Source organism: Athene noctua, chromosome 36 (assembly GCF_965140245.1).
Source record: "Athene noctua chromosome 36, bAthNoc1.hap1.1, whole genome shotgun sequence".
NCBI lineage: Eukaryota > Metazoa > Chordata > Aves > Strigiformes > Strigidae > Athene > Athene noctua.
Window position 1 is genome coordinate 943,201 of NC_134072.1, and position 13,379 is coordinate 956,579.

General features: G+C 67.0%; 3 protein-coding genes across 4 annotated transcripts in view; 1 reads left to right on the forward strand and 2 right to left on the reverse strand.

Annotated features, from left to right (window-relative positions):
- The window catches only part of LOC141972853 (multifunctional procollagen lysine hydroxylase and glycosyltransferase LH3-like), a 4,152-nt gene extending 804 nt beyond the window's left edge, over positions 1-3,348 (reverse strand). The window contains exons 1-4 of the mRNA XM_074930889.1: positions 3,235-3,348; positions 2,233-2,324; positions 1,196-1,332; positions 52-239 (exon numbers count right to left, since the gene is read on the reverse strand). Coding sequence (XP_074786990.1) covers positions 52-239; positions 1,196-1,332; positions 2,233-2,324; positions 3,235-3,331 — 514 coding nt within the window. The 5' untranslated portion in view covers positions 3,332-3,348. The remainder of the gene's footprint in view (positions 1-51; positions 240-1,195; positions 1,333-2,232; positions 2,325-3,234) is intronic.
- Positions 3,349-3,628: 280 nt separating this feature from the next.
- ZNHIT1 (zinc finger HIT-type containing 1) lies at positions 3,629-7,286 on the forward strand. 2 transcript variants are annotated; one of them, XM_074930912.1, is made up of 5 exons: positions 3,629-3,664; positions 4,216-4,363; positions 5,169-5,248; positions 6,923-7,092; positions 7,212-7,286. In XM_074930912.1, the coding sequence occupies exons 1-5, from the start codon at positions 3,629-3,631 to the stop codon at positions 7,231-7,233; spliced, it is 456 nt and encodes a 151-aa protein (XP_074787013.1). In that variant the 3' UTR covers positions 7,234-7,286. The 2 variants fall into 2 exon arrangements, with proteins under 2 accessions (XP_074787013.1, XP_074787012.1); XM_074930911.1 differs by lacking the exon at positions 3,629-3,664 and adding an exon at positions 3,767-3,854 and having other exon boundaries at positions 4,193-4,363.
- Positions 7,287-8,677: 1,391 nt separating this feature from the next.
- LOC141972854 (retinal guanylyl cyclase 1-like) overlaps positions 8,678-13,379 on the reverse strand; it is a 28,721-nt gene continuing 24,019 nt past the window's right edge. Inside the window, exons 17-20 of the mRNA XM_074930890.1 lie at positions 13,251-13,345; positions 10,982-11,067; positions 9,799-9,907; positions 8,678-8,783 (exon numbers count right to left, since the gene is read on the reverse strand). Coding sequence (XP_074786991.1) covers positions 9,817-9,907; positions 10,982-11,067; positions 13,251-13,345 — 272 coding nt within the window. The 3' untranslated portion in view covers positions 8,678-8,783; positions 9,799-9,816. The remainder of the gene's footprint in view (positions 8,784-9,798; positions 9,908-10,981; positions 11,068-13,250; positions 13,346-13,379) is intronic.

The following is a 13,379-nucleotide window of genomic DNA, read 5'->3' on the forward strand; positions in this document are numbered from 1 at the left end:
AACCTGCCCAGGGGACCCCCCCCAACCCCTTTCCCCCCCCCCCGGGGGTACCCCCAAAGCCCCCCCCGTACCCCCAGAGTTGAGGAAGGGTTTTCCCCCCCGGGGGGGGCGGGGGGTAGGCGGGGGCCAACCCCTCCTGGGGCCAACAAAAGGCCTCGGCCGAGAACAGCACGCGGGCGCCGGCCCCCCAAAACTTGGCCAAGAGCTCCCGGGGCCCCCCCGCGAACACCACGTCATAGCTGGGGGGGGGGGGGGCACAAGGGTCAGCGTCACCCCCCCCCCCGACCCCCCCAAACCCCCCCAGTGTCCCCCCAAACCCCCCGTCCCCCCACATCCCCCTGTGTCCCCCCCCGTGCCCCCCCAACGTCCCCCCATCCTCTCCCTGTCCCCCCAGTGCCCCCCCATCACTTCTGAGCCCCCCCATGTCCCCCCCAAACCCCATGTCCCCCCCCATGTCCCCCCCAGTGCCCCCCCATCCCTTCTGCGCCCCCCCATGTCCCCCCCAGCTTCGTACCCCCCTCCATGACCCCCCCAAACCCCATGTCCCCCCCCGTGCCCCCCCATCCTCTCTGTGTCCCCGCAGTGCCCCCCCATCCCTTCTGTGTCCCCCCCCAACCCCCATGTCCCCCCATATCCCCCTGTGTCCCCCCCCTGCCCCCCCATCCTCCCCATGTCCCCCCCAATGTCCCCCCACCCCTCCCTGTCCCCCCCAGTGCCCCCCCATCCCTTCTGCGCCCCCCCCATGTCCCCCCATGACCCCCCCAAACCCCATGTCCTCCCCAGTGCCCCCCCCATCCCTTCTGCGCCCCCCCATGTCCCCCCCACCTTCGTCCCCCCCTCCATGACCCCCCCAAACCCCATGTCCCCCCCCATGTCCCCCCCCCCATCCCTTCTGCACCCCCCCCATGTCCCCCCATGACCCCCCCAAACCCCATGTCCCCCCCCGTGCCCCCCCATCCCTTCTGCACCCCCCCCATGTCCCCCCATGACCCCCCCAAACCCCATGTCCCCCCCCATGTCCCCCCCCCATCCCTTCTGCGCCCCCCCAATTCCCCCCCACCTTTGTGTCTCCCCCCCAGTGCCCCCCCCATCCCTTCTGCGCCCCCCCCACCTTCATCCCCCTCCCTCCATGCCCCCCCCCGTGTGTCCCCCATCCCTCCCGTGTCCCCCCCCCCCCGTGTCCCCCCCCCCAGACCTGTCCACGAAGAGCACCACCAGCTCGGGGCGGTCCCTCAGCGGCGCCATCGCGCTCTTCAGCCACCGGACCTTCTGTCCCCCCCCCACCGTGTGCGCCACGTCCCCCCCCCGCCAGGCCTGGCCCAGCCCCAGCGTCTGGGGGGGGCACAGGGACACGGCGGGGGGGCACAGGGGATGGGGGGCACGGGGGGACACGGGGGGCACAGGAGATGGGGGGGCACAGGGGGACGCGGGGGGGGCACAGGAGATGGGGGGCACAGGGGGACACGGGGGGGGGCACAGGGGATGGGGGGGCACAGGGACACGGCGGGGGGGGGGGACACGGGGGATGGGGGGGGCACGGGGGGACACGGGGGGGACACAGGGGGACACGGGGGGGGCACAGGGGATGGGGGGGCACAGGGGGACACGGGGGGGCACAGGGGATGGGGGGGGCACAGGGGGACACGGGGGGGGCACAGGGGATGGGGGGGCACAGGGGGACACGGGGGGGGCACAGGGGATGGGGGGGCACAGGGGGACACGGGGGGGCACAGGGGATGGGGGGCACACGGGGGATGGGGGGGCACAGGGGGACACGGGGGGGCACAGGAGATGGGGGGGCACAGGGGGACACGGGGGGGGCACAGGGGATGGGGGGGCACGGGGGGACACGGGGGGGGGCACAGGAGGAACAGGGGTGACACAAGGGGGGGGGGTGTCACCCCACAGCCATCACCCCCCACCCCAAGGTGACGCCCCCCCCCCCTTTTCATCCCCCTTTTAGGTACCCCCCCCCCCCAGCCCCCCACCTCAAACACCCCCCCAACCCCCAATACCCCCCTTGGGTGCCCCCCCCAACCCCAGGAGCTCCCCCCCCCACAACCCTGGGGGTGCCCCCCCCCCCCAGTCCTTGGGTGTCCCCCAGTGCCCCCTCCCACCCCTGGGATCCCCCCCTACGCCCCCTGCCCCAATCTTGGGCGCCCCCCCCCAACCCCTGGGTGCCCCCCCCACCCCCGGGTGCCCCCCCCGGGTGCCCCCCCCGGGTGCCCCCACCTTGACGCTGTAGTTGAAGCGCCGGGCCGAGCGCAGGAACCGCTCGTAGCCCTCGGTCGCCTCCGTCGCCACCGTCAGCACCAGCAGCTGCTCTGCGGGGGGGGGTCAGACGCCTGGGACCCCCCCCGTGACCTCTGACCCCCCCTCATGACCCCTGACCTCTCCCCGCTGACTCCTGACCCCCCTCCAAGTGACCCCTAGTGCCACCAGATGACCCCTGGCCCCTCCCCGTGACACCCCCCAGAGCCTGACTCCCCCTTTGTGACCTCTGACCCCTCCCCGTGACCCCCCCACAGCACCTGACCCCCCCTTTGTGACCCCTGACCCCTCCCCGTGACCCCCCCCATGATGCCTGACCCCCCTTCGTGACCCCTGACCCCTCCCTGTGGCCCCCCCACAGAGCCTGACCCCCCTTCGTGACCCCTGACCCCTCCCCGTGACCCCCCCATGATGCCTGACCCCCCTTCATGACCCCTGACCCCTCCCCACGTCCCCCCCACAGCACCTGACCCCCCTTCGTGACCCCTGACCCCTCCCCGTGACCCCCCCATGATGCCTGACCCCCCTTCGTGACCCCTGACCCCTCCCCGTGACCCCCCCATGATGCCTGACCCCCCCTTAATGACCCCTGACCCCTCCCCACGTCCCCCCCACAGCACCTGACCCCCCTTCGTGACCCCTGACCCCTCCCCGTGACCCCCCCATGATGCCTGACCCCCCTTCGTGACCCCTGACCCCTCCCCATGACCCCCCCATGATGCCTGACCCCCCTTCGTGACCCCTGACCCCTCCCTGTGACCCCCCCACAGCACCCGACCCCCCTTCATGACCCCTGACCCCTCCCCCTGACCCCTGACCCTCCTCCACCCCCTCTAAACCCCCAAACTCCCCCTGGACCCCCCCCCCCCCGACCCCGGATAACCCCTGACCCCCACTGACCCTCGACCACACCCCCTCCCGTGACCTTTGACCCCCGGTGCCCCCTCCCCTCTTTGTTCCTACCGGGCGCGGGGGGGCTCCGGGCGGCGCCGGGCGGCAGCAGCAGCCCCGGGGCGAGCAGCAGGACGGGCAGGAGCCGCGGGGCGAGCAGCGGGGCCATGGCGGGCAGCGCGGCCGGCGAGGGGCGGGGCTTCGGCGGGCCGGCCCCGCCCTCCCCGCCACGCCCGCCGGCCAATCCGCGCCGTCCGCTCCTCCCAGCCCAGCCAATCCCCGCCAGAGGGGCGGGGCCAAGGGAACCGCTGCCACGTTGCCAAGCGTGGGGGAGGTGGGCGGGGCTAAGCGGGGAGGAGGCGGGGTCGGGAAGGGGCGTGGCTTGAGTGCGCCGCCACTAAGATGGCGGCGGGAGGGAGGGCGGAGGCGCCGCGCTCAAGATGGCGTCAGCGGCGCGGCGCTCGAGATGACGTCAGCGCGCCGCGCTCAAGATGGCGGCGGCGCCGAGCTCTAAAAGGCGGCGCCCACAAGTGAGGGCGGAAGTGGCGTGCCGTGAGGGCGGAAGTGGCGTGCCGTGAGGGCGGAAGTGGCGTGCCGTGAGGGCGGAAGTGGCGTGCCGTGAGGGCGGAAGTGGCGTGCCGTGAGGGCGGAAGTGGCCCCGCGGCTCAATATGGGGGAGAAGAAGGTGTCAGGTACCGGCGGGCCGGGGGCAGTTGGGGTCGGGGGCGGCCCCAGGGGGGTCCCGGAGCCCCGGTAACGGCCCCGGGGGGGGTCCTGAGCCCCGGTAACGGCCCCGGGGGCGGATCCGGGAGCCCCGGTAACGGCCCCGGGGGGGGATCCGGGAGCCCCGGTAACGGCCCCGGGGGGGGTCCCGGAGCCCCGGTATCGGCCCCGGGGGGGGGTCCCGGAGCCCCGGTAACGGCCCCGGGGGGGGTCCTGAGCCCCGGTAACGGCCCCGGGGGGGGATCCGGGAGCCCTGGTAACAGCCCCGGGGGGGTCCCGGAGCCCCGGTAACGGCCTCCGGTCGCAGGGCGGGTGCCGGAGGCGGCGCAGCGGCGGGTCCTGGACCGGGCGACCCGGCAGCGGCGGCTGAACCGGCAGCTGGAGGCGCTGGAGAACGATAATTTCGGGGACGATCCGCAGGCGGGGCTGCCCCGGCCCGGGAAGCGCCTCCCGCACTTCGCCGATACCGCCGAGACCGGTGCGGGGACCGGGGGGGGGATTGGGGGGCCCTGGGGGGGAGCGTGGGGTGATTTGGGGGGGTCCAGGGGTTGGGGGGGGCGACGGGGAGCTGGGGGGAGCGAGGGGAAATGGGGGTGAGGGGGAAATGGGGGTTCTGAGGAGCTGGGGGGGGTCAGAGAGGGATGGGGGGGCATGTGGGGTGAGTTGGGGGGATCCGGGGGTTTGGGGGGGTCCAGGGGTTGGGGGGGGGCTCGGGGGAGCTGGGGGGGGCTCGGGGAAATGGGGGTGAGGGGAGAAATGGGGGTGTTGGGGGAACTGGGGGGGGGGTCAGAGAGGGATTGGGGGGCTCTGAGGGGGGGATGTGGGGTGAGTTGGGGGGCTCTGGGTATGTGGGGAGTTGGGGGGGGGAATTGGGGGGGTCCAGGGGTTGGGGGGGGGCTCGGGGGAGCTGGGGGGGGCTCGGGGAAGTGGGGGTGAGGGGAGAAATGGGGGTTCTGAGGAGCTGGGGGGGGTCAGAGAGGGATGGGGGGGCTCTGGGGGGGGCATGTGGGGTGAGTTGGGGGGCTCTGGGTATGTGGGGAGTTGAGGGGGGAATTGGGGGGGTCCAGGGGATGGGGGGGGGCTCAGGAGAGCTGGGGGGGGGGTGCAGGGAAAATGGGGGCAAGGAGAGAAATGGGGGGCTCTGGGGGGGTGAGTAGAGAGATGGGGGGCGTTTGGGGGTGTCTGTGTGGGGGTGTTGGGGCGCTGGGGGCCCCCCCTCAGGCTCCCTGGTTACAGTGTTGGGGGGGGGGGGGGGGCGTGTTGGGGTGCTGCTGCCTCCCCAGGAAAGAAAAAGAAAAAAACTCGGGGGGACCATTTCAAACTTCGCTTCCGCAAAAACTTCCAGGCGCTGCTGGAGGAGCAGGTGGGGCTGGGGGGGGCTTGGGGGGGGCCATGAGGAAAATTTGGGGGGGCTCTGGGGGAGGCTCGGGGGCTTGGGGGGGCTTTAGGGGAGGTGCAAGGGCTTGGGGGGGGCTCTGGAAGGGACCCTGAAACATGGAGGGGGGGAAAGGGGGCAGGATTTGGGGGGGGTTCTTGGAGGGGGGGCATTTAGGGGGGCCCCGGTGCTTTTTCATTTAGGGGTATTCTTAGGGATTTGGGGGGGGGGGGCACTGGGGTTTGGGGGGGCACTGGGGTGGGGGTAGAGTCATTTGGGGGGGGCTCTGGGGTGGTGGGGGGTGTCCCGGGGGGGGGTTTGGGGTTCCAGCAGAGCCCTGGGGGTGGTTGGGGGGGAGGTCCTGGGGGTGTTTTTGGGGTGGTGGGTGACCCCCCCCCCCCCCCCTCAGGAGCAGTTCTGGGGGTACTTTGGGGTTCCTGGGGCGGTCGGGTGGTGCCTTCGTGTCTGTTTGGGGGGGTCCTGGGGTAGTTTAGGGGGGTCAGAACCCTCGGGGGGGGGGATTAGGGCAGCCAGGGGTAGCTGGGGGGGGGGCCCTCAGGGTGGTTCAACCCTTCTGGCTGATCCCTGGAGGGATTTGGGGGGGTCTCGGGGTCAATTTTGGGGTGTTGTCGGATTTCCGTGGGGTTTGGGGGGGTTCCTGGGGATATTTGGGGCACCCCAGACCTATTTAGGGCTGTGAAGAGAATTTTTTTGGGGGGGGGGTCCTGAGTGCACTTTTGGGGTGCTGCGTAGCTTTTGGGGGGGTTCTGGGGATGTTTGGGGCACCCCAGACCCGTTTAGGATTGTTAAGAGAATTTTTGGGGGGTCCTTGGGTTGTTTGGGGGGGGTCTTGAGCACAGTTCTGGGGTGTTGTGTGATTTTGGGGGGTTCTGGGGGATATTTGGGGCACCCCACACCCGCTTAGGGCTGCTAAGAGAATCTTTGGGGGGGTCTTTGGATGGTCTGGGGGGGTCTTGAGTGTGGTTTTGGGGTTCTGTGGGTTTTTTTGGGGGGTTCTGGGGATATTTGGGGCACCCCAGACCAGTTTAGGACTGTTAAGAGAATTTTGGGGGGGGCTTTGGGGGGTCCTTGGGTTGTTTGGGGGGGTCTTGAGCGCAGTTTTGGGGTGCTGCGTGATTTTTTGGGGGGGTTCTGGGGATACTTGGGGCACCCCAGACCCGTTTAGGACTGTTAAGAGAATTTTGGGGGGTCCTTGGATAGTTTGGGGGGGTCTTGAGAGCGGTTTTGGGGTGCTGCGTGATTTTTGGGGGGTTTTGGGGATATTTGGGGCTCCCCAGACCCACTTAGGGCTGTTAAGAGAATTTTGGGGGGGGCTTTGGGGGGTCCTTGGGTTGTTTGGGGGGATCTTGAGTGCAGTTTTGGGGTGTTGTGTGATTTTGGGGGGGTTCTGGGGATATTTGGGGCACCCCAGCCCCACTTAGGGTTGCTAGAAGAATCTTTGGGGGGGTCCTGAGCGCACTTTTGGGGTGCTGTGTGATTTTTTGGGGGGCGGGGGGCAGTTCCAGGTTGTTCCTTTACTCCTGGGTGCCTCAGTGCTACCACCTGACCCCCACCAGGACTGTGGGGACTTCGGGGTGCCCCCAGCGCCCCACACTGACCCCTTACCCCCCTGTGTGTTGTGTGTGTGTCCCCCCCCCCCAGAACCTGAGCGCGGCCGAGGGCCCCAACTACGTCTCGGCGTGCGCCGCCCCCTCCCGCCTCCCCCAGCGCCATTTTTGTGCCGTTTGTGGCTTCCCCTCGGCCTACACCTGCGTCACCTGCGGCGCCCGCTACTGCTCCAGCCGCTGCCTGGGCACCCACCAGGACACCCGGTACGGGGACGGGGACAACACCCAGTACTGGGGGGGACAAAGCCACCGGGACACCCAGTATGGGGTGGGGGATGCACCTGGGGGCCCCCCCTGTGACTTGTTTCCTTCCCCTCCCGTAGGTGCTTGAAGTGGACGGTGTGACGAGGAGGGTGCTGCCGCCTTTGGGGACAATAAAGGGACCTGGGTGTCACCCATCTGCCCCGGCTCGGTGCTTGTTTGTCCTGGGAGGGGCAGGGCCTGGTCTGTGCCCTGCTCCTGGGGGTGGGAAACAACATGGCTGCCCATGCGCTGCCCCTTTAAGAGATGTGCTGTGTGTGTGGCAACAAGATGGCGGTCTCTATGCTGGCCTTTTAAGAGACATGCCGCAGGTGTGATGACAAGATGGCCGCCCACACACCGCCCCTTTAAGAGACACGCCCCAGGTGTGGCGACAAGATGGCCGCCCACACACCGCCCCTGTGAGAGACACGCCCCAGGTGTGGCGACAAGATGGCCGCCCACACCCCGCCCCTTTAAGAGACACGCCCCAGGTGTGGCGACAAGATGGCCGCCCACACACCGCCCCTGTGAGAGACACGCCCCAGGTGTGGCGACAAGATGGCCGCCCACACCCCGCCCCTTTAAGAGACACGCCCCAGGTGTGGCGACAAGATGGCCGCCCACACCCCGCCCCTGTGAGAGACACGCCCCAGGTGTGGCGACAAGATGGCCGCCCACACACCGCCCCTTTAAGCGACACGCCCCAGGTGTGGCGACAAGATGGCCGACTCCGAGAGCCCCTTTTAGAGCAAAAATCTTGTTTTTCTACAGAAAATCCTGCCCGCGGGCGGGCGCCGAGCCTGCGCCGCCCCTTTAAGATACGTGTGGGCGTGGCTTGTTCGGTTTTTTTTTTTGGTCTACAGACAAATATTCCTGAGATCGAGCACAAGATGGCCGACAGCGGCCGCCCCTTTAAGAAGAGGCCGGGAGGGTTGGATGGGGCGGGGCCGGGAGGGGGGTGGGGTCCCTTTAAATAAAGAAAGGGGGCGGGGATTGAGCCTAAAAAATAATAATAAAAAAAAAAAGCTGAATGTCCCTTTAAGAAGCGTGCGGCCGACCCCATTGGTTGGCTGCCGGCTCTCCAATATGGCCGCCCAAAATGGCCGCCCACCCCCCTTAGGGCTTTATTTTTTTTTTTTTTAATTTTTTTTTTTTTTTTTGTCTGCCGACAAATATCCACCCAGGGCACCGCCCCTTTAAGAGCATCCTCCCTCCTTGCGCCGCTATTGGCTGCGCGGGGTCTGTGTGGCCCCGCCCCTTCCTGGAGACAGGCCCCGCCCCTTTAAGGGTGTTTTGTATCCCCAGACAGAAAACACCCCCCCCCGCCCCTTTAAGAGTCCGGGGGCGTGGTCGTCCCACCAAGGAGCCACTTCCTGTGACGTCACCTGTCATGGAGGGGGCGGGTCTTGAAGCAGCCAATCAGCGTGTAGAGTCCTCCCCTGTCCCACGATGCTGCAGAGGGGCGGGGCCAGGGGGGGCGCCACCATTGGCCCAGCATGCCCCAGGGCGCCGCTCTAGGCACAAGCGCTCGATGGCCGCCGGAAGGGGCGGGACCATAGAGTGGGGCCTGGCGGAAGTGGGGGGGGGGGTGGGGGGGCGCTCTAGCTGCGTCTCTATGGTGTCGTCGGGCTCCGCGGGGTCATAGAGTGGCTCTGTGGAGGGACAGAGCGGTTCTGGGAGGGGGGTGGGGGGGTGGGTGGGAGGTGCCACTCTAGCTCTGCCTCTATGGTCTGGAGGAGCTGGGACCATAGAGAAGGGTGTGGGGTGGTGCAGAGGGCCGCCTGGGGAGAGGGCTCTATGGTCTGGAGGACTTCAAAGCTTGGCAACCATAGAGATGAGCTGGAGGTACAGAGGGGCTCTGCGGGGCAAAGTCTCCTCTCTATGGTTTGGAGGACTAAACCCTGGCAACCATAGAGTTGACCACTGAGTACAAGCACCATGGAGGTACAGAGGAGCTTTGTGGGGCAAGCTAGCCTCCTCTCTATGGTTTGGAGGGCTTCAAAGCCTGCAGCCATAGAGATGAGCTGGTAGGTACAGAGAGACTCTGCAGGGCAGACTGGCCCCCCTCTCCATGGTTTGGAGGACTAAACCCTGGCAGCCATAGAGGTGACCACTGAGTACAGCACCATGGAGATACAGAGAGGCTCTGTGGGGCAGACTGGCCCCTTCTCTATGGTCTGGAGGACTCCAAATCCTGCAGCCATAGAGATGAGCTGGAGGTACAGAGGGGTTCCATGGGGCAGACTGGCCCCCCTCTCTATGGTTTGGAGGACTAAACCCTGGCAGTCATAGAGGTGACCACTGAGTACAGCCCCCATGGAGGTACAGAGAGGCTCTGCAGGGCAGACTGGCCCCCTCTCTATGGTCTGGAGGACTCTGGAAGTCCTCCAGCGAGCAGCAGGCACACCACAGAGCAGAAAACAGGGCGGCTAGAGAGGCACCACCCCCCTTTTCCCCTAGCTCCAGGCCAGGACCAACCTCCCGATGGGGAGGCGGAGTCCGTGTCTCTGAATATTAATGAGATGCAAATATCACGGAGCAGCAAAGGAGGTCAACCCGCCCGAGAGGGGGCGGCGCTTGGCTTGGCGGGGCCTGACAGTGGTGGGTGTGGCCTGAGGGAGGTGGGCGTGGCGTGGCGAGGGGGTGTGGCGAGGGGGCGTGGCTCACCTCCGGGAGGGGGCGTGGCTATTTCAGCACCTGCCCCGGCCGCGCCCTCTCCAGCTTCTTCCTGCGGTCGGGCGGGATCTCGTCCAGGCTGATCCCGTGGTTGCTGGCCCTGGGGGGGGGGGACGGGACACACGACACCCCCCAAAAGTCACCAGGGGGGTCCCCAGAAGTCCAGGGGGGTCCCTGATACCCCCCCCCGACCCCCTCCCTGCTCCCCAAAACCACAAGTGGCCCCGCCCCCCACCCCATGGGACCCAGGGACCCCCCCAGGGACCCCCAAATCGCCCCCAGGGACCCCCCCAATCCCCTCAAGGGACCCAGAGACCCCCCCGGGGACTCCCACATCCCCCCCAGGGACCCCCAAATCGCCCCCAGGGACCCCCAAATCCCCCCCAGGGACCCAGAGACCCCCCCAGGGATCCCCCAATCCCCTCAAGGGACCCCCACATCCCATTAAGAGACCCAGGGACCCCCCCAGGGACCCCCACATCCCCCCCAGGGACCCCCAAATCGCCCCCAGGGACCCCCAAATCCCCCCCAGGGACCCAGAGACCCCCCCAGGGACCCCCACATCCCCCCCAGGGACCCCCAAATCGCCCCCAGGGACCCCCAAATCCCCCCCAGGGACCCAGAGACCCCCAGGGACCCCCCAATCCCCTCAAGGGACCCCCACATCCCATTAAGAGACCCAGGGACCCCCCCAGGGACCCCCACATCCCCCCCAGGGACCCCCAAATCGCCCCCAGGGACCCCCAAATCCCCCCCAGGGACCCAGAGACCCCCCCAGGGACCCCCACATCCCCCCCAGGGACCCCCAAATCGCCCCCAGGGACCCCCAAATCCCCCCCAGGGACCCAGAGACCCCCAGGGACCCCCCAATCCCCTCAAGGGACCCCCACATCCCATTAAGAGACCCAGGGACCCCCCCAGGGACCCCCACATCCCCCCCAGGGACCCCCACATCCCCCCCAGGGACCCAGGGACCCCCCCAGGGACCCCCACATCCCCCCCAGGGACCCCCAAATCCCCCCCAGGGACCCCCACATCCCATCAAGGGACCCAGGGACCCCCCCAGGGACCCCCAAATCCCCCCAGGGACCCCCCCAATCCCCTCAAGGGACCCCCCCATCCCCTCGGGAGACCCAGCGACCCCCCCCCCCAGGGACCCCCCCAGGGTCCTCACCCCGGCAGCAGGTCGGGGGGGGTGGGGATGGGTTTGGTGAAGCCCTCGCGTCCCACCAGCCAGTACGTGTCCTCCACGCCCTTCCCCTGGGGGGGGGGACACGAGCCACCGTCAGCCCCACGGGGGGGGCAACTGAGGGGCGGGGGGGGGGCAACGGGGGCAATAGGGGGGGGCAATAAGGAATCAGTGGGGGAAATGAGGGGGAAATGGGGGCAATAAGGGGGCGATGGGGGCAATATGGGGGCAATAAGGAGTTAGTGGGGGCAATAAGGGGGTGGCGGGGGCAATATGGGGGCAATAAGGAGTCAATGGGGGCAGTGAGGGGGTGGTCGGGGCAATAAGGGGGTGGTGGGGGCAATGGGGGCACTAAAGAGTCAATGGGGGCAATGAAGGGGCGCTAGAGGGCAATAAGGGGCGATGGGGGCAATGTGGGGCAATATGGGGGTGACAGGGGCAATAAGGAGTCAGTGGGGGCAATGAGGGGGGAATGGGGGCAATAAGGGGGCAATCGGGGCAATATGGGGGCAATAAGGAGTCAATGGGGGCAATGAGGGGGTGGTGGGAGCAACAGGGGCAATAAGGAATCAATGGGGGCAATGGGGGCATTAGAGGGCAATAAGGGGTGATGGGGGCAATGGGGGGCAATATCGTGGTGACGGGGGCACTAAGGAGTCAATGGGGGCAATGGGGGCACTAGAGGGCAATAAGGGGCGATGGGGGCAATATGGGGGTGACAGGGGCAATAAGGAGTCAGTGGGGGCAATGAGGGGGCAATGGGGCAAATAAAGGGGCAATAAGGGGGTGCTGGGGGCAATGGGGGCACTAAGGAGTCAATGGGGGCAATGAGGGGGCGCTAGAGGGCAATAAGGGGCGATGGGGGCAATGAGGGGGCAATGGGGCTAATAAGGAGTCAATGGGGGCACTAAGGGGGCAGTGGGGGGCGATAAGGAGTCAATAGGGGCAATTAGGGGGCAATGAGGGGTTGATGGGGGCAATAAGGAGGGAAAGGGGGCAATGAGGGGGTGTTGGGGGCAATGGGGGCATTAAGGAGTCAGTGGGGCAATAAAAGGACAAGAGGGCAACCAGGGGGCAACCAGGGGGCAGTAAGGGGCCAATAAGAGCATTAAGGGGCAATGGGGGTAAGAAAGGGGCAATGTGGGGGCAATGAGGGGGTGACGGGGGCAATAAGGAGTCAATGGGGGCAATAAGGGGGCAATAAGAGGGCAATATGGGGGCGATGGGTGCAATTAGGGGTTACAGGGGCAATAAGGAGTCAACGTGGCCAATACAGGGGCAATGGGGGCAACTGTGGTTCAATAAGGGGCAATTAGGGGCAATAAGGTATCAATGTGGCCAATACAGGGGCAACGGGGGCAACTAGGGTGCAGTAAGGGGCAATTAGGGGCAATAACGAGTCAACGTGGCCAATATGGGGGCAACGGGGGCAACTAGTGCACAGTAAGGGGCAATAAGGAGTCAGTGTGGCCACTACGAGGGCAGTTGGGGCAACTAGGGTGCAGTAAGGGGCAGTTAGGGGGCAAGGGGAGCAATAACGAGTCAACGTGGCCAATACAGGAGCAACGGGGGCCACTAGGGTGCAATAGGGGGCAAGGGGGGCAATAAGGAGTCAACGTGGCCAATACAGGGGCAACGGGGGCAACTAGTGTACAGTAAGGGGCAATAAGGAGTCAGTGTGGCCACTACGAGGGCAACGGGGGCAACTAGGGTGCAATAAGGGGCAATTCGGGGACAATAAAGAGTCAATGTGGCCAATGCAGGGGCAGTGGGGGCAACTAGGGTGCAATAGGGGGCAAGGGGGGCAATAAGGAGTCAACGTGGCCAATACAGGGGCAACGGGTCAACTAGTGCACAGTAAGGGGCAATAAGGAGTCAGTGTGGCCACTACGAGGGCAGTTGGGGCAACTAGGGTGCAGTAAGGGGCAGTTAGGGGGCAAGGGGAGCAATAACGAGTCAACGCGGCCAATACAGGGGCAACGGGGGCAACTAGGGTGCAATAAGGGGCAATTAGGGGCAACAAGGAGCCAGTGTGGCCACTACGGGGGCAATGGGGGCAACTAGGGTCCAGTAATGGGCAACTAGAGGGCAAGGGGGGCAATAAGGAGTCATTGTGGCCAATACGGGGGCTCCTAGGGTGCAATAAGGGGCAATGAGGGGGCAATAAAGGATCAAGGGGGGCACTGGGGGATACTGGGAGCACTGGGGGATACTGGGGGGCACTGGGGGATACTGGGGGGCACTGGGGGGGCACCTTGAGCTCGGTCTTGCCCCGGATGTCCACCTTGAAGCCCTCCTGCAGCGTCTTCAAGATGGCCACCGTGCGGGCGTTGACGTGGATGCGGTACGCTGCGGGGACACGCCCGTCACCGGGGGCCCCCCC

Coding starts and splice junctions, on each gene's coding strand:
- ZNHIT1 (XM_074930911.1), top strand. CDS start 3,833: ATGGGGGAGAAGAAGGTGTCAG. Junction 3,855..4,192: donor GGGGGAGAAGAAGGTGTCAG/GTACCGGCGGGC, acceptor CTCCGGTCGCAG/GGCGGGTGCCGGAGGCGGCG. Junction 5,249..6,922: donor AGGCGCTGCTGGAGGAGCAG/GTGGGGCTGGGG, acceptor CCCCCCCCCCAG/AACCTGAGCGCGGCCGAGGG.